The following is a 26,059-nucleotide window of genomic DNA, read 5'->3' as shown; positions in this document are numbered from 1 at the left end:
CAATCAATTCTACTGAATCAACCTCATAAAAGTTGCAATTTATTTATTTCCTGTTGTCTTACTGTCTTCCTGTTTTATAAAAATTAATGAAAAAATACTCAAAGTTTGGTCATCCCATATCTTAATAATTGGACTAATAAATGGTTAATGATAGAGTAAGAATACATTACTATTAATATAAACTGGTACATTATTGTATAAAGTTACCAGTCAAAATTTAAAATGCTCATATTTGTTGGTTCCATTTTCCATATATATCAATATTGCCATAGCTAGATGCCAACGCACATATGTATGTACCAGGCATGCCCTGGTGATTATCCATAATAACACTCATGGCATGTATCAAGTACAATTCAATTCTGGGAGACAAAACTGACAGTGAAAAGACATTTAAGATAAAAGAGAAAAAATTATACAGTGAGTCATTGCATGATCTTGCTTGTATGAAAACATATATAGCTTAATAGGTATAGAAAATATCTGCAAGAATTGACATAAAAACCCCACAACTTGCAAGCTTGATTACCTGTGAGGATATTCAGTAGATATGGAAGAACTTTTCTTTCAGTCTTCAGTATTATTATTTTTATCATTTTCAGTGAATTACGTATCAAGTATATTTTTTGAGTTGTTGGATAACAGGGATTTTAAGGAAGGTAAAATAACTGTAAATCTCATTTTTTTGGTGAAAATATACTCAAGCTAGTAGGTTAATTATACTAATATAAAGACAATTTGTTTCTTAATTTAATGATTAGGATGGCTTTCTAAAGGTGTATTTATATAACAAGTATACCTTTAATTTTAAAGTTATAACAATAGATAACAGATACATGTAGCAATTATATAAAACTTGTTAAATTTAAAATTTTAATTTTGGCTTGGAGAAAAAAAAGTGTGGCAGTTTTTTCCTTTAAAAACATGTTAATTTTATTTCAAAACTGCCAAATTATATCTTGTTTCTATTTCATAGACTAGGGGAACAAAATACTTTAATACTAAATTACAGGTTTCCCTGTAGAAAGAAAGCAATATAGACTGATCATATATTTCTAGACAGATTGATGAACAACCATGTAAGAATTAATTTAAAGAAACTGAAGAAATTTCTTTTACTCTTTTCCCCTTCTCTTACTGGAGATGAGAAAAGCCTATAAGTGGCTAAACAAAGGTACTAACATTGTCTGGCAAGTACACGTTAAGAATATGCCAGAAATGCTCAACTTTAGTTATGATACAGGATTAAGCATGAAGAGAAATGATGTGTTCTTTCCAAGCTCACATATCCTGAAATGTGGCCAAGAATTCTACAAAAGTAGAGGTACAAGAAAAACAGATCCCCATACACTTCTCATTTGTGAAAAGGGCTTAACAAGAAAACATAACTGTGTAATTTCACAAAATTTTAAGACAAAAAGCTATGTATAACATACAAACACAAATGGTCTAATTCCATCTCTACTGAGCATAGGTGTGAAACCAAGTATAGGTTTGCAAATGGACTCCTACTTGAATTTTAACACTGTTATAAGGAAATGAGAAAATAACTTTACCTCCTCCCATGGAGTGTATTATAAAAAAACACTGCAAGCAATCACAGTGCTCTGCAGCTTTTCTGAGTTTCTCTAAAATCTGTTCTCGGTAAAGACTGCCAAAAACTTTCTGACCCACAGCCCTGAAAATAAAAATACACGTTTTTAAAAATCCTTGCATTTATTACTTCTTGATGTTATTATTCCTGCCCTAAATAAAAAGATTATAGAAAGATGAGAAGGTATTTTAATTGCACTAAGGGAAATACAATCTTATTGTATGCCAAATAATATTGTAATACTCTGAAAATTCTAGGTAAAAATTTAATGGTATATTTCACATATTAAATCTTCATGTATTCTGATAAAATAGCTCATTAGCAATAGATATTAAATGATGGTATTCTGTGCAGAAAACAATCATGCAGCCAGTGTGGCTACTTTTTGTAAGCAGAGTCTCAGCGGTCCTGAAGGCTTCTGGATGATTAATAACTCCTAAGGCTCTCACTAGCTCGGGGTTTCTCTTAGATTGTCATCTAAGGATGCATCAAATGTCACATCCTTTCCCACTGTAGATTACTTCATACCACACTGTCAAGAAAAGGACTGGAATAATATTTTGATGACCCAAAGAATTGGGGGCAAGAAAAAGTAGAACCTGGAGCTGCATGGTCCTGTCAGCAATTAAGGAACAAAAGTGATGAAGATTTACATCAACTTTGGTGTGAGTACTGAAAGAAAGAAGCATGCTTCTAACCTAGAACAGGAGTCCAGGCGGCAGAGGTTACCAATGCCAAGTCCAGAAAGGTTAGAAAGCTAGCTGATTCCATGGATACATTAAAGATGTCCAGTAGAAAAGATGCTTTAAGGCTTCTACAGAGTGCTCAAGAAAAAGCTAGACCCAGTGCTCAAAGAGACATCTTTGCAAGAATCATTTGACACAAGTTCAGGCAGTGGTCTATATCTCAGCACCTAAATAAAAGATGCAACAGGAAATAATTTTTTGCAGTGTCTTATGAGGATCATTTTGTTAGACTGAGAACTGAGAGACAAGCCCGCAATGAAGGAGTAAAGAAAAGTTAGGAGAAAAAATAACACAAAGGTCTGCACAAAAAGTTTCCACATCTTGCTGAAGCCCAGAAGTTGAGTCTTACCTAAAAAAAGTCTAAACTAATTTTTTCTTCCATAGTAGTATGTGTACAAAAATATATATTAAGTGGTTTATAAAGGAAAAAAAATGTTCTAATTTTATCTTCCTAGCTTTTAATATAAGAATATAACAAAAGATTTCTGCTCCATAGCTTTTTTTTTTGGTTTCTATTTAAACTGCCCCCAAACCGATTTATAGATTTAACATAACTTTAGTTAAAATATCAATAGCATTGTTCACAGACCTAGAGAAGGCAATCCTAAAATTCATGTGGAACCAGAAGAGACCCAAAAAAGCAAAAGCAAGAGGCGTCACTATTCCAGATTTGAAGTTTTATTATAAAGCTAGTTGTAAAAAGAAAAGCCCATGGTTCTGGCACGAAAGAGAAATACGTATCAGTGAAACAGAATGGACAAAACAGAAACAACCCCAGACACATTAAACTATTTGATCTTTGAGAAAAGAGTCAAAAACACACTGGAGGAATGGTCGCTGCATAGTAAATGGTGCTGGGAAAACTGGAAAGCTGTATGAAAAAGACTGAGTGTAGATCTACACTATGTCTCACCAGGTACTAACCTAAACTAAAAATGGATCAAATGTCTGTTAAAACAGAAACACCTAATTTGCTCTTTCAGCTCTGGAAGGCATGGGTGTAGACAAGAACTTTTTGAACAGAATACCACATTGCATGAGAACACCAAGAACAAATGGGATTATATCTGCTCATCAGAGAAAGCACCTAAGTATAGGGAGTTTTTGCCAGTTGGACAGAAGACTAACATCATACAACGAATTAAAAAAAATTAGATTCCATCCCCCACAAATAAAAGACCCTCTCATGGCTTGTATTTAGAAATGCCCCAAAGCCTCATGCATTCACAGATGGGGTTTTTTAGAGGTGGCTGGATCTAGGGTACGTGATGTGGGGTAAGGTTAAGGGTGCCACATCCTGGGTATGGCAACACCTGAATGGTGGGTAGCATGGAAAGGACAAAAGGACAAGGCAGCTGCTGTGCTGTCTTCTGCCTGCCAAGAACTGCTTTTGCTCTGGCATTACCACCCTGCCTTGGAGACAGTCAACTATGGTCAGAAACCTCTCAAACCATACACCAAAATAAATCTCCCTTACTTTTAAATTTGGATGCTGAGTATTCTGTCTCACCAAAGTGAAAGGTAACTAAGACAGACCCAATAAAATAAAATGGGCAATCAGAATGAACAGATACTTCTGAGAAGACATACAGATAGCTAATAAATATATGAAAAATGCTCAACACTGTTAGTCATTACAGAAATACAAAACAACTCTGAGATACAATTTTACTCCTGAAAGAATGGCTACTATCAAAAAATCAAGTAACAAATGCTGGCAAAGCTGCAGGAAAAAAGTATTTTCTAATTTTGGTGGCAATGCAAATTAGTAAAAATACTATGGAGATCAGCACAGATCAAAACACTTAAAATTAGAAATTCTATTTAGCCCAGCTAGCCCCCTTCTAAGTATTTTCCTTAAAGAGTTAAAGACATTACATTACAGTGATACATGAATTCCCATGATTATAGCAGAACAATTCAACAGAGTTAAATTCTGAAAGCAGCCTATATGCTCATCAACAGATAAACAGATACAACGTGGTATTTAGGTGCAAAGGAGTACTATTCTGCCACAAAGGACAAATTCTAGGCATTTTTAGGTAAATGGATATGCCTTTAATTAAATTCTAAGTAAAATACACATAAGTTTAAGTGCTGTATGGCTTTTCTTTTGAGGAACCCAAAATATAAATAAAGAGCAAATAAAAGGAAGCAAGATCTCTCCCAATGGGAAGAGAATCAAGAGATGAAAGGAGGGAGAAGGGAAGGAAAAGAAAGGGATTAAAAAAGAGAACTGAAAAAAATGGAAGTAGAGCTGCTGGGAAAGGGAGGGAGAATAAAAGTTGTATGGAACAGGGCAGAAACATGTGGGTAACGAGACAAAAAGAGAATTAAGGTGTGTTATGCACATGTACAAACTCTCTGCAACAGATGTAATCATTATGTCCTACGATCAAGTACTAACAATAAACTTCCAACTGCAAAACAGATTGAAATCAACTACTGAGATCCTGAAGATGAAAAACTGTAAACTAGCTCATGCTGGGTGAGGAGAGGAAGTAAACGGGACCTGCTAGATGAAATGGCGAGGGGCAGACAGCTGGATTGATACTCCTGAGGCCCTGGAAGTCTTCTGGTTGCTCTATCTGAACTGTCACTAGTGATGAATTACAGAATTCCCCCATTACATATGGTCAGGTATATCACATTATATGACAATTAGAGAAAACCTATTGTCTAGACTTTCAAGGGTGGTCAGACAGGCTCATTTATTAAGTGACTGGTTTTCCTTAAACAAGTTTCCCACAACATAAGGTTCCAATTCATAGTTCAGTAAACTTATACATCATTCCACATTATCAACCTGAGCGACTGGCAGCGAATATTTAAAATAATAAACATGAGATTTGGAAACGAGGAGCTCCTTAGCTTTTAAAAAAACATCAAAAGGAATCTCAATATGAATTGACTTATAAAGAAGAGACTATGACGTATGTACGGTCCCCACAGCCTCAGGCTCAGCTTGGACACCAGCACGCTGGTGTGGGGTGCATCCTTGTGTAAGCTCTCTTCTGACCCACTGGAGAATTTGAGAGTCAAATAACATGAGTACATGAACAGTTTATAAAAGCTCTTAAAATTTTAACTAATGTTACATGATAAATGTACACATATAATTGAATAAATCAAATTTTCATGATTCATATTTTAAGAAAATTCGAAGTAGGAAAAAAAGTAAATACAGGTACTTTTCAAGCATCATGAAACATTTACTGAGTCAAGTCAGACAGGACTAAGCAGCCTAGCTAGCTGTGTGGCAAACTGCATCTCACCTTCATACCTCTAGGACTTACTAGAATGAAGGAAACAGTGCTTAGTTTTTATAGGTGACAGTCAATGTTTATGTTCGACACATCCTCACCAATTATTTCCTGAGCCAGAAATGTCAGTGATGAGTTGTTTGCTATCAAATATGTCTCTCAGAGGTCCCTGGAGAATTTCATTTACTACCCCTTCTTCCATATCAATCAAGACAGCCTGAAAAAGAGAATGTAATTGGTGCATTTTCCTTCAGAGTTCTTTAGAAATGAAAAGAACTTACAAACTATCAGCTGCACTGTTCTTTTTACAGTTTAAGCTCGATTAAAATCTTTAATACAGATCTATGTAAGAAGAAAATGAAAACACATGAAGTATAATTGACATATATGTTGAACGTTTATATTTTTAAAAAGTTGGAACAGGAAAAGCATTAATCCTTCTCAAAATACTCTTTGTTTCAGTTATCCCATTATTCTTGCCATGTCTTTAGGCAATTCTAGGTGTCTTTCATGACTGTTTTCGTAATATGTGATCAGAAAACGTGAATGTTGCTGCTGCCTGCCCTCCACAGAAATGCCAGCCTTTAAACACATTACAGACTGCTCTTATCCACCTTAGTCGTCAGACATGGCACTGTCTCAAAGTGAATGTTCTGAACTGATTCAGGGTACAGAGGCAGCCATGACAGCACAAGTGGAGAACAAGTAAAGGATTTCCAGACCTATCAGAAGGTGGCAAGGACGGTGGAACGCACGTGGTGGATACAAGGGGCAGTATTTTGATTAATGACAATGTGTTTTCTACTTTAAGAAATGCAAACATTCTCTATATTTTTTGTTTGTTTTTTTTTCCTTTTTATCGGTACCGCGGATCGAACTCGTGACTGCCTGCTTGCAAGGCAAGCTCTTATGCCGCTGAGCTAAATCCCCAGGCCCCATTCCCTATATTTTTGATCATACGTCATAAGACTTATAAGTACAGTATAAGAAGAAAAAAGGCTGGAAGGACATACAGAAAATGAAGACAGCAGCAGAATTACATATTTCATTTCTTTTATTTTCTGTATGTTCTACAGTTAGGGTTGGGTTGTAGCTTAATGGTAAAGCATGCACACAACCCCTGGATTTCAGAATCATCAGAACCAGTAACAAAACAAGATGAGCCACATCTCCCACCCCCATGCCCCCACCAGTAAAACAAAAAACACAATGAAAACAAAACAAAGTGAAGGAGAGTAAAAACTATAATATAGAAGACTTAAGTAAAAAAGGGAGACAAAAAAATTTCTGAAATAACTTTATGGTACACTACACAGCTCCGATAGTACTTCCAATAACTGCTTGGTTTATAGGTTTTTTAGTTCTTGTGACTATGTAACTAACATTAAGTAATTTCTACATGCCACAAGTATAAATGTTTTACATGTATCAATCCCTTTAACCCACACAACCCTGTGGACAGGCATTATCATCTCACCATCCACGTGAGGGAAATGGGGCCTAAAAAAGCTAAATGGGCTACCGTCACCCAGCCAGGAAACGGCAGAGCTGAGATTCAGACTCATGCACCTGGTCACCACGAACCTTCACTCCTAACTGCCGAACTCTGTTGTACCATCTAATTCAGGGGACAGTCAGGTTTAAGTTACACATTAATAATTACAGCAGCATTACAATTTAAACATTTGAATTCTGTGAATCTGTTTTTATGCTACTTACTGGAAAATACACAATAAAATACAGTAGCATATTACAAAGTCTATAAAACTGTTTTATAAATGCGTTCCTCTTATATATAACAATCATTTTATACACTGTAACCATTTTATACATTGTACACACTTTATATACATAGGACTACATAGGGATATATACTGGAACTTTCAGGAATCTTTAAAAGCATGTTTCTGATAATATACAATTTTATGGTATCTCTTTTGAGACAGGGCCTCCTATACAGTTCAGATTGGCCTTGAGCTTACTTTGCAGACCAGGCTGGTCTTGAATTTGCAACAATCCTTCTGCCTCAGCCTCCTGAGTGCTGAGGTTACAGGTACGTGCCACCATGCCCAGCTCTAAGGCACATACTTGGTTGCCTTACTATCTAGCAGAGGCAATAATGGAACAGATTACTGACATTTAAATGCCCACAGTATGAGTTTTGGTACCATCATCACTCTCCTGGTCATTTAGTATGAAAATCCTGACAAACACGTAATTCGTTTAGTATTTCTTCAGTCATATCAGGTTCTTCATTTGGTTTTTCCACTGGGCATGAATTAAATTTTGACAGAATATTCTGAGTTCATTTAGGCATCTAAAGTCTGGAGTCACAACTGTTCTAGAACGTAATGTTTATGTTTCCTTCCAGAGCCATCTGGCAATAGCTTCTGGATTTTTCCTAACTGTAATAAAGGGTTTACAAAATTCTAACTTTGCCTACTAACCTAAGATAGCAGACACAAAAAAGGAATGCCAGGACCAAGATATCTTGTGAAGTCTGGGATCTTAGTGATCACAGTCACATAAAATCAAGAGTTGCTAGGAAACAAAGAGTACTTTCTTGGATAAAAGTCCAAGCTACAGAAATACGTCAACTTATTCTTTTTTCTAATATTTCCTCTACCTTCCAGTTTTCAATTATACAGTAGTAGAAAAGAACTCAAATTGGGAATAGTCCAAGAAATGTTAACGTGTCTCTCTCTTTCTGGAAGGTCTACATTGGGATGCTAGCTTATTTTATTTCATGTGGTATATGAAATGCTAATTGATTATCCTAACTGCTTACAAGCACATGGTCTCTGCTTAAGCTTTGTTTTCCAAGGACATCAGCTATCACAGAAACAGGAGCTGGGTCCCAGGTGCCACATTACTATTGCTGTTTTCAGCTCCAACACAAGGTCTGATCCTCAGCTGCTCAATTGCTTCCATAGCATTTAAACTGACTTTGTTATAGTCAAAGACTACTAATGAGCAATCACAAAGTTTTTTTTTTTTCCCCAGACAAATACTCATAAAAGGAAAATTCTGGAATGATATTGATGCTATAAATGTGGCTATTGGTTTGAAGATTTTTATTCAGAAAAAGTTATATGGCTATGGTATTTATTCATTACAGCATAGCTGGATCTGTTTTGCAGGGCAGTGACTGATGCAAATTAACTTTCCATCATCTTTAAATGAAAAACTAACCTGTATCAGTATCTATTTCAAGTTCTTTCGGTTAAGAAGCACCTCTCCTTATCATTTATCTAGCCAAGTACTTTCCTTTGCCACTGAGAAAATGCAAAACTTGTAGTGTTTTTACAGTAATTATGAAGTTTCCCTAATATCTTGGGTGGACACAAAATGTTACATTGAATGTGGCCTAGTCAATTTTTTTACTTCAGAAGTCAAACTAAAATTTTATGAAACTGTTACAGAAGTATAGTTATTATCTTACTCGTGCTTTTAAAGAACGTATTTTTCCTTTGGAAATACTGTCACCATCACCAACAACCCTGTAAGATACAAAAAAAAAAAAAAAAAAAAAAAAGGAGAGAGAAAATCACATAATATCCATTATAATAACATAAGCTTCAATTTACACAATATAGGTCAGATGAGGTAGACATAAAGGCCACTCCTCCTTCTCTGCCTCCCACAAGGCTGAAAAAGTGAAGTACTTACTTCCCTGGTTTGATCTCCAATTAATTGAACTGTAATCAACTGTAGCAAATGAGATAAGCAGAGGCACTGTGGGAAGCTCTTATGATAAAAAGGACGGGATGCAGTTAGTGCCAACCTCCCTTCTCCTGCCTCAAACATAAATACATAAGTGATTCTTGGAGCAGAGATACCTATTTTATAGTCATGAATAAACATGAGGACAAAAAGCCAACACACTAAGGATAGTGAATTATGTAGACGCAGCTTTTGGGTCATTCAGGCATTTTTCTTCAAAGAAAATTGAGAAGATGAACGATGTTCCTGTTAGACTATCCTAAATTTAGGTTTGTGAGCTAGTAAACATACTGCCATTGCTTAGGCTGCCACTATGAGATTTCTTGTTGCAGCCCAAATGATATGTTACCAATGAGCAAGGCTTTTTCTAGAATTTTATATTGAAAATAATTTATTACAGTATATAAATCTATGACTGGTATTTGGTTCAACAAAAATAGTTCACAATAAACCAGACTATAAGGAGGGAAGCTGAGTTAACATAGATGTTATGGGCCAGCGGTTGGCCAATTACAAAACTTAGGCCAAATCCAACCAGGTGCCTAGCTTCCTAAGCAAAGTTCATTCAGATTCAACCATGCTCATTCATGTGTGTTATGGTTTGTGCCTAGGTGTCCCATCAAAGCCTCACATGGTCATATGTGGGGCTCTTAGGAGGTGGGTGGACCAAGGCTGTGTGCTGCTGGGATTGATTCATGGTGCGATGATAGGATTAAGGGTGTGAATGCTAGTTGACCTAAGGGGTGAAACAAAAGGGACAGAGAGCAAGCTGCCATCTCTGCCCACTGCTTGTGGCTTGCTGCTTTTGCTATCTTATGCTGCTATGAACTATTTTTCCTCTGTGATGCCCATCTGTCATGCCACCCTATCTTGGAGCCAGCCAATTATGGACTGAAACCTCTACAAACTGTGAACTACAAGAAACCTTCCTTTAATTTTGAGTGTTGGCAAATAAATACATGAAAAAATGTTCATCATCATTGTTCATTAGAGAAATGCAAATTAAAACCACACTGAGATTCCATCTCACTCCTGAAAGAATGGCCAGGATCAAGAAAACCACCAACAACAAATGCTGAAGAGGCTGTGGGGAAAAAGGAACTCTCCTGCACTGTTAGTAGGAGTGTAGACTGGTACAACCTTTGTGGAGGTCAGTCTGGAGATTTCTCAAAAAACTGAGATTGGAAGTCCCATTTGTTCCAGCTATTCCACTTCTAGGCATATTCCCAGAAGAACTGAAAGCATCATACCACAGTGATATATGTGCACCTATGTTTATAGCAGCACAATTTGTAATCGCCAGATCTTGGAAACAACCTAATTGTCCATCAACCGAGGAATGGATAAAAAAGTTGTGGTATTTCTATACAATGGAGTATTACTCAGCTATAAAGAAGGATCACATTGATATTTATCAATAACTGGGCGCAGCTTGAGACCATACTCATAAGTGAAATAAATCAATCTCGCATGTGTGATTCAAATATATAAATGTGGTAAATATGATTCCCCACTATGTGGCCTTGAAGCCTTGTAAAGTTTTCACTTATTAATTGGAATGGCTTTATTCTGGGCTGCTTGATATGGAAATATTTGAAGCTATAGTATATGAAGTTATATACAAATATTTCAAGGAAAAAGACAGACACTATGGTAACTACTATTAAGTCGGATTATTTGGTGGTGAAACACTAGGTTGCTGAAACAGTCAGGCTTTGACCTGTATTGTTATGTTGTTATGTCCTCTTTTATCTCAATCTCTCCCTTATTCATTAAAAAAATTATTTAGTTATTTTTTTATGATTTTTTAATTAAGCGGAAAAATAAAAAAAATTAGCAGAATATATTATAGTAACTTTTTTGATTTCCTATTAACTTGATTTGAAGTCCTGTAATACTCCCACTATCTTGTTTTGACTGATTAGACTCTGTTCCGTTCTGTATGATAGTATCAAGTTTGAGGGTATAGGCAACTACTTAGTAGGCAATAAGATTCACTAAGATGCCCATTCTGGTTTGACTATTATCTCCTTTGGAAGTCCTGTAATGTTACAATGTTTAGGTTTTATTGGTCTTATTCTCTACTGTTTAGTTCAACTTTATAATACCTAATGAGATAAACAATTCTTTTTAAGGAAGCAAGAGGCATTATGGTAACCATTGTTGATAACCTTGTACTCTGTTTTTACATCATGTGCTATGTCTATCCTTGGTTTTGATTGTCAGCTTTGTTTTGCCATATTTGACTTTATTCTCTTCCAAAAAAAAAAAAAAAGGTAATAAGAACTAAGGAGTAATAAAACCCAAAATGTATAAATTTTGTTGTAAAAAAGAGAGGGGAAAAAAGTGCTCTAAAGGATACAACTGCAAGTGTGTTTAGGGGGTGTTAAATAGATGACCATATTAATGTTTTTGGTTGGATCATTGAACACAACTGTTTGCAGTCTCGCTGTTTGAATGTCCACTTTGTATGCTTTGATACTGTGACTTGAGCAACTATCTCTAAGATGATAATGTGTAATCTATTAACTGGTGATTTCTTACTTTTTTTTTTTTTGTAGTTCTGTATTACTTGTACTCTTACACTGCTTTGTTTTGTTTTGTTTTTTCTCTTTTTCCTTTTAAATAAAATTTTAAAAAAATTTTTGAGTGTTGGGTATTTTGTCTCAGCAATGATTAAAGTAATAGTCACTATGTCTTTGTTAATGTTATAAAAACAGTTGAGTAGCTATGACACAGACCTTGTAGTCTGGAAACTTAAGTCTGGTCCTTTATGGATAAAGGTTTTTCCATCTCCTGTTATGAGTAAATGTTTATCAGTCTATTAAAAAGGTATGATTTGATAAAGAAATGTACATTAAGATGTGGTCTCATTTTCACAAAATATTTTGAACAGAGGCTAGTGTTGATACTACACAGAAAGAGCAAGATGCCACCTCTCTTCTCTTCTCCTTCCCAAACCTGATGGTGGGAAAGAATGTTCTCAGATTAAAGTTTATGACACATTACAAGCTTATGGACATATCCTGAATGTCAAGTTACTCTTTCAGAATAAAAGATTTATGATACTTACATATATTCCTCATTAAATAATCTTTTTTAAATGCAGTTTACACTAAATAATTGAGAGTATAAAAAAGAAAACTCAGGCTGAGTCTCAACTATGGAATGCTTAACAAAAAGAGCAGACTATTGAAAAAGGAAGGTGTGAGAGTATGAACTTAGCAGAAGCACCGGAAAGAGCTCTTACACAGGCCAGTTTATGTCGATCATAAGAATTTAGTGAAGTCTTCTGGTCTATAAACAAGAGGGGATTGGTCTACATGATAACTATCTCCATTTCATAAAGACAGATAACACCAGGCATTAATATACCTAACTTCTCTCAATCTTATTCCACAGTTACTAAGCAACCACCTGATTATGTTGTTTTGCTAGATTTCATACAAAAAGAGAATGTGCCTATAATACAAAATCTAGTATTTTGTAGTTTTAATTCATAATTTCCTATTTTTAATCTCTCATTTCTGTGAGTTTGTTTAATCTTACTGTACTGCAGAACACTGGATCCACTCTCAAGGCTGTTAAGTCTGCAACCCTCAGTGCTAAGTTTTCACCAATGAAGACTACCTAGCATTCTCTAGAAGGTAACAGCTTAGATATTAAGTCAACCAATTCAAACTAGAATTAGAATTTCTGTTGCATTACACCTTGATAGTAAGCATTATTTTCAGTGCAAGCCCCCCATATTTGGTTGTATGAAGTATTCTAAAAATGAATAAACATTATCATTGAACATTTAAAGGTTATCGACATACTTTGTCAAATTATTCTTTCAGATGAAAGATCTAACACACATCTTCTATTATATGAAAATAATCTTTGTTGTATGCAGTATACACAACTTTTTTTCCCTGGCACATTCTGTACTTAGGGCAAGTATTCTTGATCACTGTAACAGAGATATTAAAAATTAGCCACTACTAGATGTGCTAACAAGATACCTTCAGAGAAAAGTAGGCTGCTCTTTGGTAAGTTTATTTCAAAGTTAAGTTAAAAGGTTCTTGTGTTCCTTAATAAGATTTAAGGAATCTGTTGTCCTGTTCTGCAGAATATGAAAACATTCTCTGTGTAAGAATGCTTTCAGTAAGGAAAATAAAAAAAAAACACTAGACAACTTCACAGCTATCATTTCCTCTTATCACTCTTTAAAGAATTCGCTCCCCAAAGTGCTGACACTAAAAGAAAGGATTATCATGCTGTGACACACTTTAACCCCATCTTACCTGGTATCCACATTCCTAAAGAAGCTGCCGATGGCTTCATCATAAATTCCTTTCTAAAAAAAAAAGTTTATAGATTTCACATTTTTAACTCTTCTCCAAATCAAGTCCTTTTAATAATTCCATAGTACTGCAACTGCTAATATGTGACTATAAGAAAAAGCAAGTACCATAAAAAACGCTTGGGCTGATGCTTCCAGTATCTTTGCAGAACAGAATAAAAACAAGGATAGCTACAGAGTAAGTTCTGCAGGGCGTGAAGAAAAGATTTGCCATATGACTGTGGAACAACCGCACCAAGTAAGTTTTCTTGTATTTTTACTGGTACCAGGGATCGAACTCACGACCACAGGCTTGCAAGGCAGGCGCTTAAGCCGCTGAGCTAAATCCCCAGCTCCCCCCCCCAAGTAAGTTTTCTTTTTCTTTCTTTTTTGTCTTTTTGAGACAGGGTCTCTCTATGCAGTTCAGGCTGGCCTTGGGCTCACTTTGCACCAGGCTGGTCTCTAACTTGCAAACAATTCTCCTGCCTCAGCCTCCCAAATGCTGGGATTACAGGAGTGCGCCACCACGCCCGGCCGTTTTTTCTTTTGGACTGAGCATTCTTGGTGATTTCAGAAGCTGACTAGTTAAATCAAGGATAATAACCACACGTGTTATCTATCTTACAACGAACTTTATCATTTACCGCCTGCTCTTCTCAAGAACACTAACAAAGACCCTGAGCATCGGGAAAATCTGTGGCCAGCACTTTTGAGTCTGTGTCTGACAGCAACACACGATGATAAAAAAACTGCTGTTTTTCAGTGAGAGCCTCGCCTATGACTGACAGCGACGGTCAGGCGTTCATACTGTGCGTTTCCTGCTTGTTGGCCCAGCGACCCCGGCGAGCGGCGGGGTACCTGGTTGACCGCGGCATGTTCCCTCAGCGCCAGGTCCCAGAAGCAGCAGCCGATCTGGTTTCCACACTGGCCGACTGCGACCAGAAGAAAGAGCATGGATATTAGGCAGGGAACGAGACCACTGAGCTCCGCGGCAAGCCAGTGCCCACACCCGGCGCTCACCCTGAAGGACCACCGACTGAGTCATTCTGACTGCCGACTAGCTCGGGTTACCGAGTGGACACTCCCGCCTTTTCATTCGCAACGTCACGACGGCCGTAAGTCACTGTGCTGCCGCAAATCGCTGCCGTCGTTAAACCGTTCTCTAGGTCCAAACCGCGGCGCGCCCTGGGAGGCGGCGCAAGCGCAGTTGCGTCTGACCGTTACTATAGCAACCGGGTCTCCAGACCGCCGATCCTAGCTGCTCTGTCAACATCTTTGAGTCGCGGCAGTTCCAGATGCCGGGGTAAATTGGTAACTAGTTTTTGACGAGGTCTTTTAAATACGTGCCTTTAAACCCTTCGTGGGCCACGAAGGAGGGTTCATTTAGTCTCAGCACGCTAGTCCCCTTTCTTACTCAGATTTCACTGGACGCTGCACTAGGGTCGCCGCACCGCCCTGCCTCGGCCTCCTAGAGTGCTGGGATTGTAGGCCTGTGTCACCGCGTCCGCGTCCGTTGTTCTAATAGAAAACGGAGAGTGTCTCAGAAAAACTCAAGACAAAATAGACCCAGGAGAGCAACCTCGAAGCGAGGTGCACTTTGACACAAATGGCAAATTTGAGGGACCCAAGTAGTGTTTGCTGATCGCCTGGACTGCATAGTGAGTTTAATGCCGGTCTGAACTACACAGGGAGACCCTGTCTCAAAAAACCAAAGATCGCTTAGAAGATAATTTCTTACAGGGAAACTAACATGCCATGGCATACTTCCTATAGATAGAAGTAAAATATGTAACCCTAATGAATGACAAGAGAAGGAACGCAGGATATACCCTGGATCTCTTAGTAGTTGTGAAGCAGTATGTTTTTGAAGGCGGAATGTGAAAACTTAAAAAGATGCATGCTATGAACCACTGATGGCGACTGTTTTAGAGCTTTTAACAGTAACAACGCTGCCACACGCATCCTATAGTTTCGCCACACAGCGTATATGCCCTAAAGTAACTAAAAACAAAGCACAAGGATATATGGAAGGAAATCACAAATGGGGATAAAATAGTTAAAATATGCTGAGTCAGTCCAAGAGAACGAGTAACAAAAAGAACAAGAAATGATGATACAAAAACAAAGCTTTTGTAAATACGGAGGAGAAAAAAGTGGGAGGGAGGATAGGGGAATGGGAGGGAAAAAAACCCAGATATATCACGAAATGATACAAATTCCCACTAATGAGTGTGATCATTATGAATACCTAAAATGTACCAATAAAGTTAATTAACTAAAAAAAGAAAGTATAGTGCAAATAGAAAGATGACAGATTTAAACCCAAACTTACTACATTAATTTAAAATGTTTAATTGAAATACCATAATTTAAAAGACAAAGATCATCAGACTAAAATAAACGGGGTTCAACTATGTGTTTATAAGAAATGTACGGTGAATACAAAAAACAAATACAGTAGGTTAAAAGTAAGAGAACTGAAAAAGATATGTCATATTAAGATTAAGCAATAGAAAACAGCTAAACAAATTTCAGAACAAGGAGTATTGTCAGGGTGAAAGGTATTTCATGGTCAAAGTGTACATTTATCTTCAAGAGTACAACAATATTAAATGAAAATGTAGTGAAAGAGCTTCAACGTAGATAAAGCAAAGCTTTCAAAATAAGGGAAAATTCAGTTACAGTTGTAGATTTCAATACCCCATCTTTCAGAAATAAGTATAAAGAAAATAAGAATATAGAAGAATTGAACAACTCCATCAATCAACTAATTACCTATATAAAACACTCCACCCAACAATAACAAGAGACACTTTCTTTTTCACTGTACATAGAACATTTACTAAGGTAGTCTATGTCCTAACCATAAAAACAAATCTCAAATTACAATGACTCAGATCATACAAAGAATGTTCTCTGACAAAAATAGAATGAAATAGGAATAAGTTAACAGTAAAATGAAATATTTCCAAATATTTGAAGATGAAACGATGTAACTAACTTGTACGTCAAGGGAAATAAAAGGAAAAATTTAAATTATTTTTACAAATCAATTTTTGTATGGATTTGTATTTGAAAAAAATTTTAAAGGAAAAATTTTAACTGAAAGAAATTAAAGCACAAAATCTCTCAATTTGTGAAATGCAGGTAAAGTAGTGCTTTGGTACAAATTGATGGGATTAAATTATGTTTATTTCTTTGGATTGAGTATATTTTAACTATTTTATCGCCAGTTGTAATTTACTTTTACATATCCTTGTGCTTTGTTTTTAAGTTACTTTAGGGTATATTTGCTGTTTGGTGAACCTATAGGATGTGTGTCACAGCATTATTAAAAGCTCTAAAAGTTCACCATCCCTGGTTTATAGCATGCATCTTTTTAAATTTTCACACTGCCTTCAAAAACATTACACTGCTTCACAAGTACTAAAAGATCCAAAGTATATCCTACTGTGTCAACAACAATAAAACTAAAATAATTTTAGAGCTACTTAATTGTTAAGTTTCAGCCTGTTTCTGGAATTATAAATGGAGACATTTGACTCTTTTAGCAGGCAGGAAACTATGTAAAAGAATCTTCTGATGTCATAATTTCTGGGTGTTACTGGAACCTCTGATCATCATTCCCTTGGCAATTCCAGCTTTTTATGGAAGGTCAGTAGAAGCCATTTATTTATTCACCTCTACAAGAATCAGACTCAGCCTATTTTGGTAAGTCTGTGCTTCCTTGATCAAGTAAGCTAAAAGTTCCTACACTGTTAGTTATAGTGATCCATACAGTTTGCCATGGTTTTACTAAGTCATCAATGAGCAGAACACTTTTTCTTGAAAATTGGCACATCATCTATAAAAATCATTACATAACCAAAACCTTGAGCCTTAAGAATTTAGTTCATTACCACCAATTAACATTTACTTAGTAGGTACAGAATACTGTACTAGATGTAAGGAAGAGTTTTAAGACACTTTTCATTTTTCCTTTGTGAGCTAATGTTGAAGACATGCAAATCCATTCAAGGTAGAGTTACTAACTGTTTCCAGTGTGCCTGGGAACTCTGCTGTGTATTAAGAATTCAGTGGTGACAAAGAAATGAAAGGGAATATTAAAAACTTTAAAAAATTAGGACAGTGTTTCTTATTGGAGAAAAATTTTGTCCTTTTTCTCTACCTTGGAAGATTTAGCAATGCTGGAGACAGAACTGCACTGTCACCGCCTGGGAGAGAGGTGCAGTTGGCACGTGGCGGATGAAAGCTGGGGAACATCCTGCCACGTGTCCTGCCTTCCTCAGAATCAGCTGATCCCAGATTTCAGTAGGGTCATGTTGGGAAAATCCTGAGTTAAAATATCATTAACTACTAGAAAACAGTAAAGGATGCTGATGAAAACTTGGGTTATAAGACTGATAAAAGTGTTCTCTAAAATAACAAAATGTAAATTCAGACTTAGTGAATAAGTTGGCCCCAAAGTGAATGGTGGGAGCAGCAGGTGGGGTGACATTCTAGGCCGAGGCAGCAGGAGGTGGTGAGGGTGTGTGTGTGCCTGTTTGCACCCATCATACATATTTCATATATTCATGGACGTACCAATATATGTTTAATGTTCTGTACTATTTACTGAATCATAGGTAACATGGACTGAACGCTTACTGTGTGTTATACAGTACATTTCATATTACCTTATTTAATCCTCACTATTATTCTAGAAATGGCTAATATTGTTTTCAACTTACCCTTAAGAAATAATTTAAAGGCAAATAATTTTCTTCATAGAGCGGAACTGGACTTCATGTTAACTACGGTCTAGTTATGCTGTCCCAAAGGCACATTTTACTTTTGTCATGTGGTGGCTGTCTCACTTTTGCTGTAGGACTCCAAATTGTATGTAGGGGATAGTTGTGTAGTATAATATTTTAGATTTTAAAGATATTTAAAGATGTATATGGGATATTTTGTATGTTTCTAAAAATATTAAAATTTTCAAGTAACTCTGAAGATAACCCCCTCCCTCATTATTCTGTCTGTATTAAATAGGTTTTCAGTGAATTATGGTTTTACGGTTTGGAACTCAGCCAAGGAGGTTTCCAGTGGAAGGAGGAGATTCTTCAGTTGGGCGAGGATCTGGGCTGACCTCCAGTGCCGCCTGTAACAGGAATGAGATATCACCAAATAGGTGAAATCTTCGTATCTGACAACCTAGGAAATATGTATTGGATTCATTCATATAGGCTGTCATTATTTCACTAATATTGACTATTAGCAAGAAAAAGTCCAAAAATGCCAACACTGCTGCTATCAAATTGATACTAACAGAGCTAAGGATTATTTAAAATCTTATATAAGAGTCTGATTTTGTATCTCCATAAATCTTGATGATAACAGTTCTAGTCAGTAAATTTTGAGCTATCTTGCTTTGTTGATAGTTTCAGAGTTAGACTTAACCTTCTAAAAACATTCAGTGCTGGTACTTGCAGGACACTGTGCTGCCACAGGCATAAATTTACAGGTACAAAAACGAGTTGAAACTTATATTTAGTGCCACTTTGGCTTTGATCAGCCCTGTGGCAGAAAGCAAAAACAGAATGAAGGTGCTATGAATAAAACCAGTTTTGCAAAATTGAAGAAAACTATAGTAAATAGCATTTTTCTTCCATTTGGCATAGTAGAATTGTAAATACCATGTTATTATGTCTTACGGGTTAGAAATTTTGAGGATGCATATTTAACCTTAATAAGGTATATACTTCAAAAATTAAAGTTATTCAAAGGTGACATTGCGAGTTTGGCTAGAAATGAGCTCTTCCTTATTAGAGATGTTCATTAGAGATGGTTATTCAATATGAATTTGATATGAAGGGAATTCAGATAGCAGATGTTCTTTGGACTAGATCCTGTTAAAAGCTATTTCAAACCTGATAGTGTACATTTGGACATCTTTTTAAAATATGTTGTTTTTTTTATAGAAATACTCTGCTTTTGAAATCACACAACTGAAATGATTTTAAAAGGTGTAAATAGGAATGAATTACTACAGAATTATCACCTGTGTTTATCACAATGCATTCTATTGCCAATCAATGCATGCCTTACAAAATGAATATCTAGAGGACAAATATGTGTGTTTATGAATTTTCTTTAATTAAATATATGGCAACAGCCACAATTCCTTTAAAAGTCTAGAACACCTACCTAACAGTCACCTTTGTGTTATGCTATTTTATGACATGGAAAGACAACAAAGGACTTTAAACGTTAAATATGTACTCAAACTCTGTGGTGTAAAAAACTGTTCCCTTGTTAGTATCTTAACTATGTATCACTTCTCTTTCATTCAGGCAGCTCCGAAGATGCCCTGCAAGTCATTGCCTGACAATCACTGATGTCCCCATCACTGTCTATGCAACAATGCGAAAGCCACCTGCACAAAGCAGCAGGGAAATTCCTCCTAAGTAGCATCATTAAGTCACTGGTGGACGGTTGGCTAGGTCAAGGGTAATGGGCCAGTATCACACTATGATCTGGTAAACAAATAAAAGTGGTGGCACTGTTGGATGATGACAGTAGTTGTGCTATTTAATTTAAGAAGACAAATAGAATCAGTAAAACACGTAGGGACCAGCCATCTGGTGTGTCCGATAGATGGGGTCACAGTAATGGTTCTGGATTGGAAACTGCCTTAGATATTGTCTTGCTCAGAGTGGATGATTGATATCAGTAACTCCGGTTATCAGTCAGCTGAGACCTAGTCTACCTGCTTTTAAATTATTTTAATCCTTCTGTTGAATGTTTCTCGTGAAACCTAGGTATAGAAGGAATGTTGCTTTTCCTTCTTCCAGGAACTTTGTAAAATGGCAGTGCTTAGGAGGTGCGGTGTGGGTAATAACTATTATGGAGCCCTGCTTTCCTGAAATTCGTTCAGTAAATATTCATTGAGCATACACTCACATGCCAGACAGTATTCTAGGCACATGTGACACATCTGTGAATAACACAGGCAAACATTCATGCAGCTTACATTTTTGGACAATTTAATGCTCTCTGACTCTAAAAATTCTGTGTACGTGTGTGTGTGTGTGTGTGTGTGTGTGTGTGTGTGTGTGTGTGTGGTGTCAGGAGCATTGTGATTGTATACTGCTGATAATACTGAAATGGTTTATCTTAGTAGTCCCAAGAGAGAATGAATAGGGTTCATACTTCAAAGTTTGCTGAGTTAAATGTGTTATATTTATTATTTTAATGATCTAGCAAGGAAATTTCTCTTGATACACTTTATTATTGTGTTAAACATAAGAAAATAAGAGACCAGAGATGAAATGCACTCCAGTGTCTTTCTGAGACTCCTTCCCTAGTTCCTGACTGAGAGATGACATGATTATTATTGGACAAAGGATAGGTAGATGCCCCACCATAGGTTTACCAAATGAAAATGCTAGGATTCTTTTCTTTTGGTGTATGTCTGCAAATGTGTGTGAAAAACATTTAAAATCATATATAGTAGATTCTACTGCTAAGTGCTTGGATTTTCTTTATGTTCCCCAGTTCAGATATTCCAGAGAAGATGCCCACTTGTTCATTCTGTCTTTTCATACCAGGTAGTGGGATGTTGCTTTACTGTAAAGCTGTAGAACCGTGATGACAACACTTTTAGAGTTCTCTGTGATACGTGCAGCCTGCTGAAGCACAAGCAGCCTGCTGTGGCACGTGTGCCATAGGTTTGCCACCACTGCTACGGCAGCCTGCTGTTCTTGTCCAGTGTCAGCTGAGGCCACAATAGGGACGTGGGGCATGTGCCTAACTAGGGCTTCTCCACATAGGACTCTGGGAGGCCCTGCTCAGAGCAGTGGTTCAGAATCACATGAGGGCTTATATTTCTCTCTGTGGTGTACTCAGATGCTGTGATCAACTAACAGAAAGCAAATCCTACTTGTTTCCCATAGAAGTGGAGAGGAAAGGGTTTATTGAAGGAACAGGTTCAAGCTCTTGTAATGTTGAATTTGCAGTTTTGGAAGATCACGGTGTTGGTTTAATGAGGTGTACTGGGCTCAGGAGATGGCCAGTTGTGATCATAGAAATAGCCCTCCAGCATGCCCTGGGGCAATTTCAGAAAAGAAAGCTGGTTATATTAGAGCCATTTCCACTGCTTGGATCTGATAGAAAAATATCATGAGCTTCAGTGTGTTTTGAACACTTCAGTTATGGCCTCAAACCCTTTAGATGCAGTCTGTAGGCCAGGAGCCACACACGCCTTTCAGAAGGTTTTGTTTGGTCTGCATGTATTTTCCCTTTGAGGTCGTTGCTTTAATTCCCAACTGAAAGATCAGGCTATTTCAAACTCCCCCGATGTTACATGTCCACCTTCTTTTGGAAACGCTGCCCTTCTGGACTTGTGTTCTTTTGTGGTGACAGTGGTTGAGCTGACCACCAGCTGTCCTTGTAGATGAGCTGCAGGTGAGCCTAGATTTTCTCCATGAGACCCCACAGCCTCACTCCGGTGTGCAGGAGAGCCTTCTGTCCGCTGGCCTTTGGGTTTGTGGCTCCTGCTTTCCAGCTCAGTGGAGGGTCAGCCTGAAGGCGGACAGACTTCCAGGCAAGAAAGCAAGGGCCAGTCATGGTGCCCCAGGGGAGGCGGGCAACTTTAGTGTCAGTCTTGGCTCCTAGGTTTAGATACCTGCTCCTATGGGCCGGGGATTTAGCTCAAGGGCACAAGTGCCTGCCTGGCAAGTGTGAGGTTGTGAGTTTGATCCTTGGTAAATAGATGGATAGATGGATGGATGGATGGGTAGATGGATGGATAGATAGATATCTATTCCTAGCAGACAAAATACCTGAGTTGCAAATGTTACCCACAGGATTAATGTAATGAAATAATGAAATAGTAATAAACCTCAGCCTGTTATGATGACTAGCACTTAATGGTAATTCATCAAAATATTTTATACCTCATCCCTTCAATAGTTACTCATTTTGTTTATATCAGTTCTGCTGATACCGAGGTCTATTTTCTCTCTTGTTTCAGGGCTTATTATCTTCTCATGTATAATTATTTTATCTCATTTTCCATATTTTAGTATCCTACCATCTACAGTAATCACATGTACGTTTCTTTTTGTAGCATTTATGGATATGGATACTAGGAAAAATGTAAAATTTTAGAAATAAGACTAGTATTGCTTCAGGTATGCGGAAGAAAGACTTTTTTGTTGTTCTTTTGTTTGGTGGTGGTAGTGCTGGGGATGGACCTGGGGCTTTGTGCATGCTAAGTGAGGGCTCTGTCGAGGAGGTGTATCCCCAGTCACGGAGGTGTACCCCCAGTTCAGAAGATCTTTAATAAAAAGCCATTCCTGTTTTGCAACTGAATTTTATGATTTTGTTTTTCATTGTAATGTTCTTGGTTGATTCCTGTAAACACGTAATAGTAGTAATAATAATACCCTAAGCTGCGTCGCTTCATGTATACTTCTATTTTTCTTTTAAGAAGTTAGTAGTTTGATTCCTTTGTTCTTAGCTAGAAAAAAATCAAATTATTCTAGCACTTTTCTGATAATGTCTATGAACTGTACTTTAATAACCCTGATGACTGTTTCTGGAAGCTTAAAATATTCTTCTTATACTGATGTACACAAAACTGATAAAAATAAATCGGGCCGGGGATTTAGCTCAGTGGCATGGTTTCTGCCTGGCAAGCATGAGGCCCTGAGTTCGATTCCCAGTACAAAAATAAAAATAAAAAGATAAACCTAACATCTAATTTTTAGGTTATATGTAAATTACTAAGTCTTTTTAAAATACAAAAAGGTAGTTAAGACAAAGATTTTTTTTATAGATTGAAAGTTTTCAGCCCCTGAAAGAACGAAGATATAACTGCACTTTAAAAATGTGCACCAGTGTTTATTTAGAATTCCCTTCTGTTTTACAGCAGTTTTACCAGCAGAATGTATAGGTGCACCGAATCAATACAAGTTAGTTTCCCCTCATTTGACTGCTGTCCACTGCAGACTTTTTGGATCCAAGTTAAGAACTGCGATAAAAAAATGAGCTGTGTCCAGTCCCTTATGAATTCCACAAGTCCCTTTCACATAGAAGAGCGCTTCCACCACAAGGGGCCGGCTCTGCTCATTTCAGTGCTCTGAAGAACTTCGGCAGTGCTGTGGTGCTTCAGGCTGCTGGGCAGGAGTTGATGCTAACAGCTCCGCTGACCAAGGCTGCTTTATTGAAGCTAACGGGGCGCCCGTCAATCACAAAGTGGCGGATGCAGCCTGTGAAGGGTTTGGTGGGGGCCAAGCGTGGTGTCAGCAGAGACTCTGAAGTGAGAAAAAAATAAAAGCAGAAAATCACAGTGCAGCCATTTCAAAGCCCAAATATTATCTTCTAGTAAATATGTGCAACACCTATTGACATCATCAAAATGATTACACATCATCAATGCTGTGTCGCTGTAATTCTCGGGAACATCCTCTGCTTTTTAAATAACACAAACACATTATAATTTAAAGTTTTGCCATGTTTTCATGATCAAGTTTCTGTGTATATTGCAGGGGTCTTCGAGAGTTGAAATTTACCACTTATATATAAAGCATCAGCAGTGAATTTTCATAACTACGATTTTTAAGAATTAATGTCTTCTGGGCCTCACTTTCTGTGCTTTGCTGAGAAGTGAATTTTTAGTTCCCATACTATTTTTGAACATAGTTAATGTTTCTGTTTAACTCATCATTACCCTTCACCCTTAAGCTTCTACGTTTTTGCCAAGCTCATAAGATTTGATGAGAAAATAATGAGTTAAAGTATAATTTTTTTAACTCAGGGCTTAAGAACTATAAATAGGGTACTGATAACTGTGTATGTCTTTGTGTGAGCACAGGTGCCCTGTGGTATGCCAGGGGAACATTCTCCCCTATCTAATTAGACATCTAGAAGTCTTACATGCATTAATTGTACAGACACAAATGTGTGGAGCTGATAGAAGTGATGTAATTTAAAGCAATTAGCTTAGAAATAACAAAAAAGTAAAATAAATTTACTATGTACAAACAGCTACATAACAGTAAAGAACAATAACTCAAGAAAGAACATAAAATAATACCACAAATTAAACACCGTTATGCAGATATAATTTTCCAAGCAATGCAGAGCAGGACTGTGAAGGTGTGTATTGAAGATAAATTTTAGAAATAGCATTTTCTTTTAAGAATGATAATTATGAAGATTTAGATTTGGGAGGGCCTGAGAGATCAATTTCCCTTCTTTGTGTCTAGATTAGTATGACTGTGTATATTCATCAAGCCTTCTCAGTATATGTCATCAGAATAAAAATAAATGTGTGAATAGCAAAGATTATCATGAGTTGGAACATCTAATACTTCTGCCACTTTGGAGACTAGAATTTGAACATGGGTGTTGATTCTGCTAAGCTTTCCACTCTTTGGCTCACGGAGGAAATCAGCTGTAGGAAAGAAATTCATGTATCAATTATCACCTGCAAAAGTCATCATAGAAATTGTAGGTAGTGATGGACCCCAAGGACCATAAGTAATTGATTAACAAAAGTGACATGTGATTTTAAGAGAGACTCTTTCCCAGGTGAAGGCTTGATTATATAAAATAATAAAGGGTTTTCCGTGGAGAAATGTATCATTAGACCAATGTGTGAACTCCATTAATTTAAAATTTTTCTAACATTTCATTCTGATTTTTAAACTGTCATGCAATAAAGCTAATATCTTTTGGTATGGTAGCTCTCTGAACTTTATGCATTAGCTTTTTAATGATAGAAATAACACAGTTCTGAGTGGTAAGTGGTTACAAGAAAATTCAGGTATATAGGGATTGTACTTAGAATAATTTCTTAAGTTATCTTCTTAATGCCTTTGTCTCTAATGAGATTTTCCTGAAATTAATCCTGAATAACTCAAAATAATGTAATGAATTACATTCAGCTTATGTTGTAATTGCTTTTGTTCTAGGCTTTTGGGCACGATTCCTAGCTGGAATTCTAAGCTGCAGTGGTGCAGCGGGCTTTGGTTAGGCTTCCCTGCTAGCTTTTGTGTGAAAGCCCCTGAAATTTGTATTCATTGTATGTTGCATAAAGGCTGAATTTGGTTATAGGTACATCTTTCCCCCCTAGTGTATGGGGCTTAATTGTAGCAATGTGTGAGGCTAGATCAGATTAAAAACAAACACACAAGTCAAAGAGAAGCACTTGTTTGAATTATGTGGTAGGTAATTTTGGTGACAAGAGAAGGCATATACTGCAACTTCTGTGAGGGAGAGCCATGCTTATTTCTTCTCAGTGTCCTGAAGCTTAGCACAGTGCTGAGCAGACATACAATAAATGCTGAGTAGTCATGTTCCCCCTCAGCGAGGAGTGTACGCTAGCTTCTACAACATTTGGTGATAAGAGCATCACCATCAC

The 26,059-nt window shown here is 37.0% G+C and overlaps 3 protein-coding genes and 1 pseudogene across 11 annotated transcripts in view; 2 read left to right on the top strand and 2 right to left on the bottom strand.

Moving 5' to 3' along the window:
* The window catches only part of Tube1 (tubulin epsilon 1), a 30,529-nt gene extending 15,719 nt beyond the window's left edge, over window positions 1-14,810 (bottom strand). The window contains exons 1-6 of one of the 2 annotated variants that reach the window (XM_003466496.5): window positions 14,671-14,810; window positions 14,509-14,582; window positions 13,613-13,665; window positions 9,046-9,103; window positions 5,705-5,820; window positions 1,557-1,678 (exon numbers count right to left, since the gene is read on the bottom strand). In XM_003466496.5, coding sequence (XP_003466544.1) covers window positions 1,557-1,678; window positions 5,705-5,820; window positions 9,046-9,103; window positions 13,613-13,665; window positions 14,509-14,582; window positions 14,671-14,695 — 448 coding nt within the window. In that variant the 5' untranslated portion in view covers window positions 14,696-14,810. The remainder of the gene's footprint in view (window positions 1-1,556; window positions 1,679-5,704; window positions 5,821-9,045; window positions 9,104-13,612; window positions 13,666-14,508; window positions 14,583-14,670) is intronic. The other variant, XM_063253886.1, reaches the window with a different exon arrangement.
* Window positions 1,958-2,693, top strand: LOC106026927 (large ribosomal subunit protein uL29m-like; annotated as a pseudogene).
* Window positions 14,789-23,004, top strand: Fam229b (family with sequence similarity 229 member B). 7 transcript variants are annotated; one of them, XM_013148990.3, is made up of 4 exons: window positions 14,789-14,953; window positions 17,202-17,361; window positions 18,682-18,820; window positions 19,983-23,004. In XM_013148990.3, the coding sequence occupies exons 3-4, from the start codon at window positions 18,696-18,698 to the stop codon at window positions 20,098-20,100; spliced, it is 243 nt and encodes an 80-aa protein (XP_013004444.1). In that variant the 5' UTR covers window positions 14,789-14,953; window positions 17,202-17,361; window positions 18,682-18,695; the 3' UTR covers window positions 20,101-23,004. The 7 variants fall into 7 exon arrangements, 6 of the variants coding, with proteins under 6 accessions (XP_013004444.1, XP_013004443.1, XP_063109958.1 ...); XM_013148989.3 differs by having other exon boundaries at window positions 14,790-14,953; window positions 17,202-17,304; window positions 19,983-20,205; XM_063253888.1 differs by having other exon boundaries at window positions 14,812-14,961; window positions 17,202-17,304.
* A 510-nt stretch (window positions 23,005-23,514) lies between these two features.
* Lama4 (laminin subunit alpha 4) overlaps window positions 23,515-26,059 on the bottom strand; it is a 130,993-nt gene continuing 128,448 nt past the window's right edge. For both annotated transcript variants that reach the window (XM_005002216.3, XM_063253885.1), the window contains exon 38: window positions 23,515-23,948. In XM_005002216.3, coding sequence (XP_005002273.2) covers window positions 23,803-23,948 — 146 coding nt within the window. In that variant the 3' untranslated portion in view covers window positions 23,515-23,802. The remainder of the gene's footprint in view (window positions 23,949-26,059) is intronic.

The sequence above is a fragment of the Cavia porcellus genome, unplaced genomic scaffold (assembly GCF_034190915.1).
Source record: "Cavia porcellus strain 051 isolate PalLab524CR breed Dunkin Hartley unplaced genomic scaffold, mCavPor4.1 scaffold_7, whole genome shotgun sequence".
In the NCBI taxonomy this organism is placed as follows: domain Eukaryota; kingdom Metazoa; phylum Chordata; class Mammalia; order Rodentia; family Caviidae; genus Cavia; species Cavia porcellus.
The sequence above is the reverse complement of the archived record's forward strand: the minus strand, read 5'-3'. Positions and strand labels throughout refer to the sequence as shown.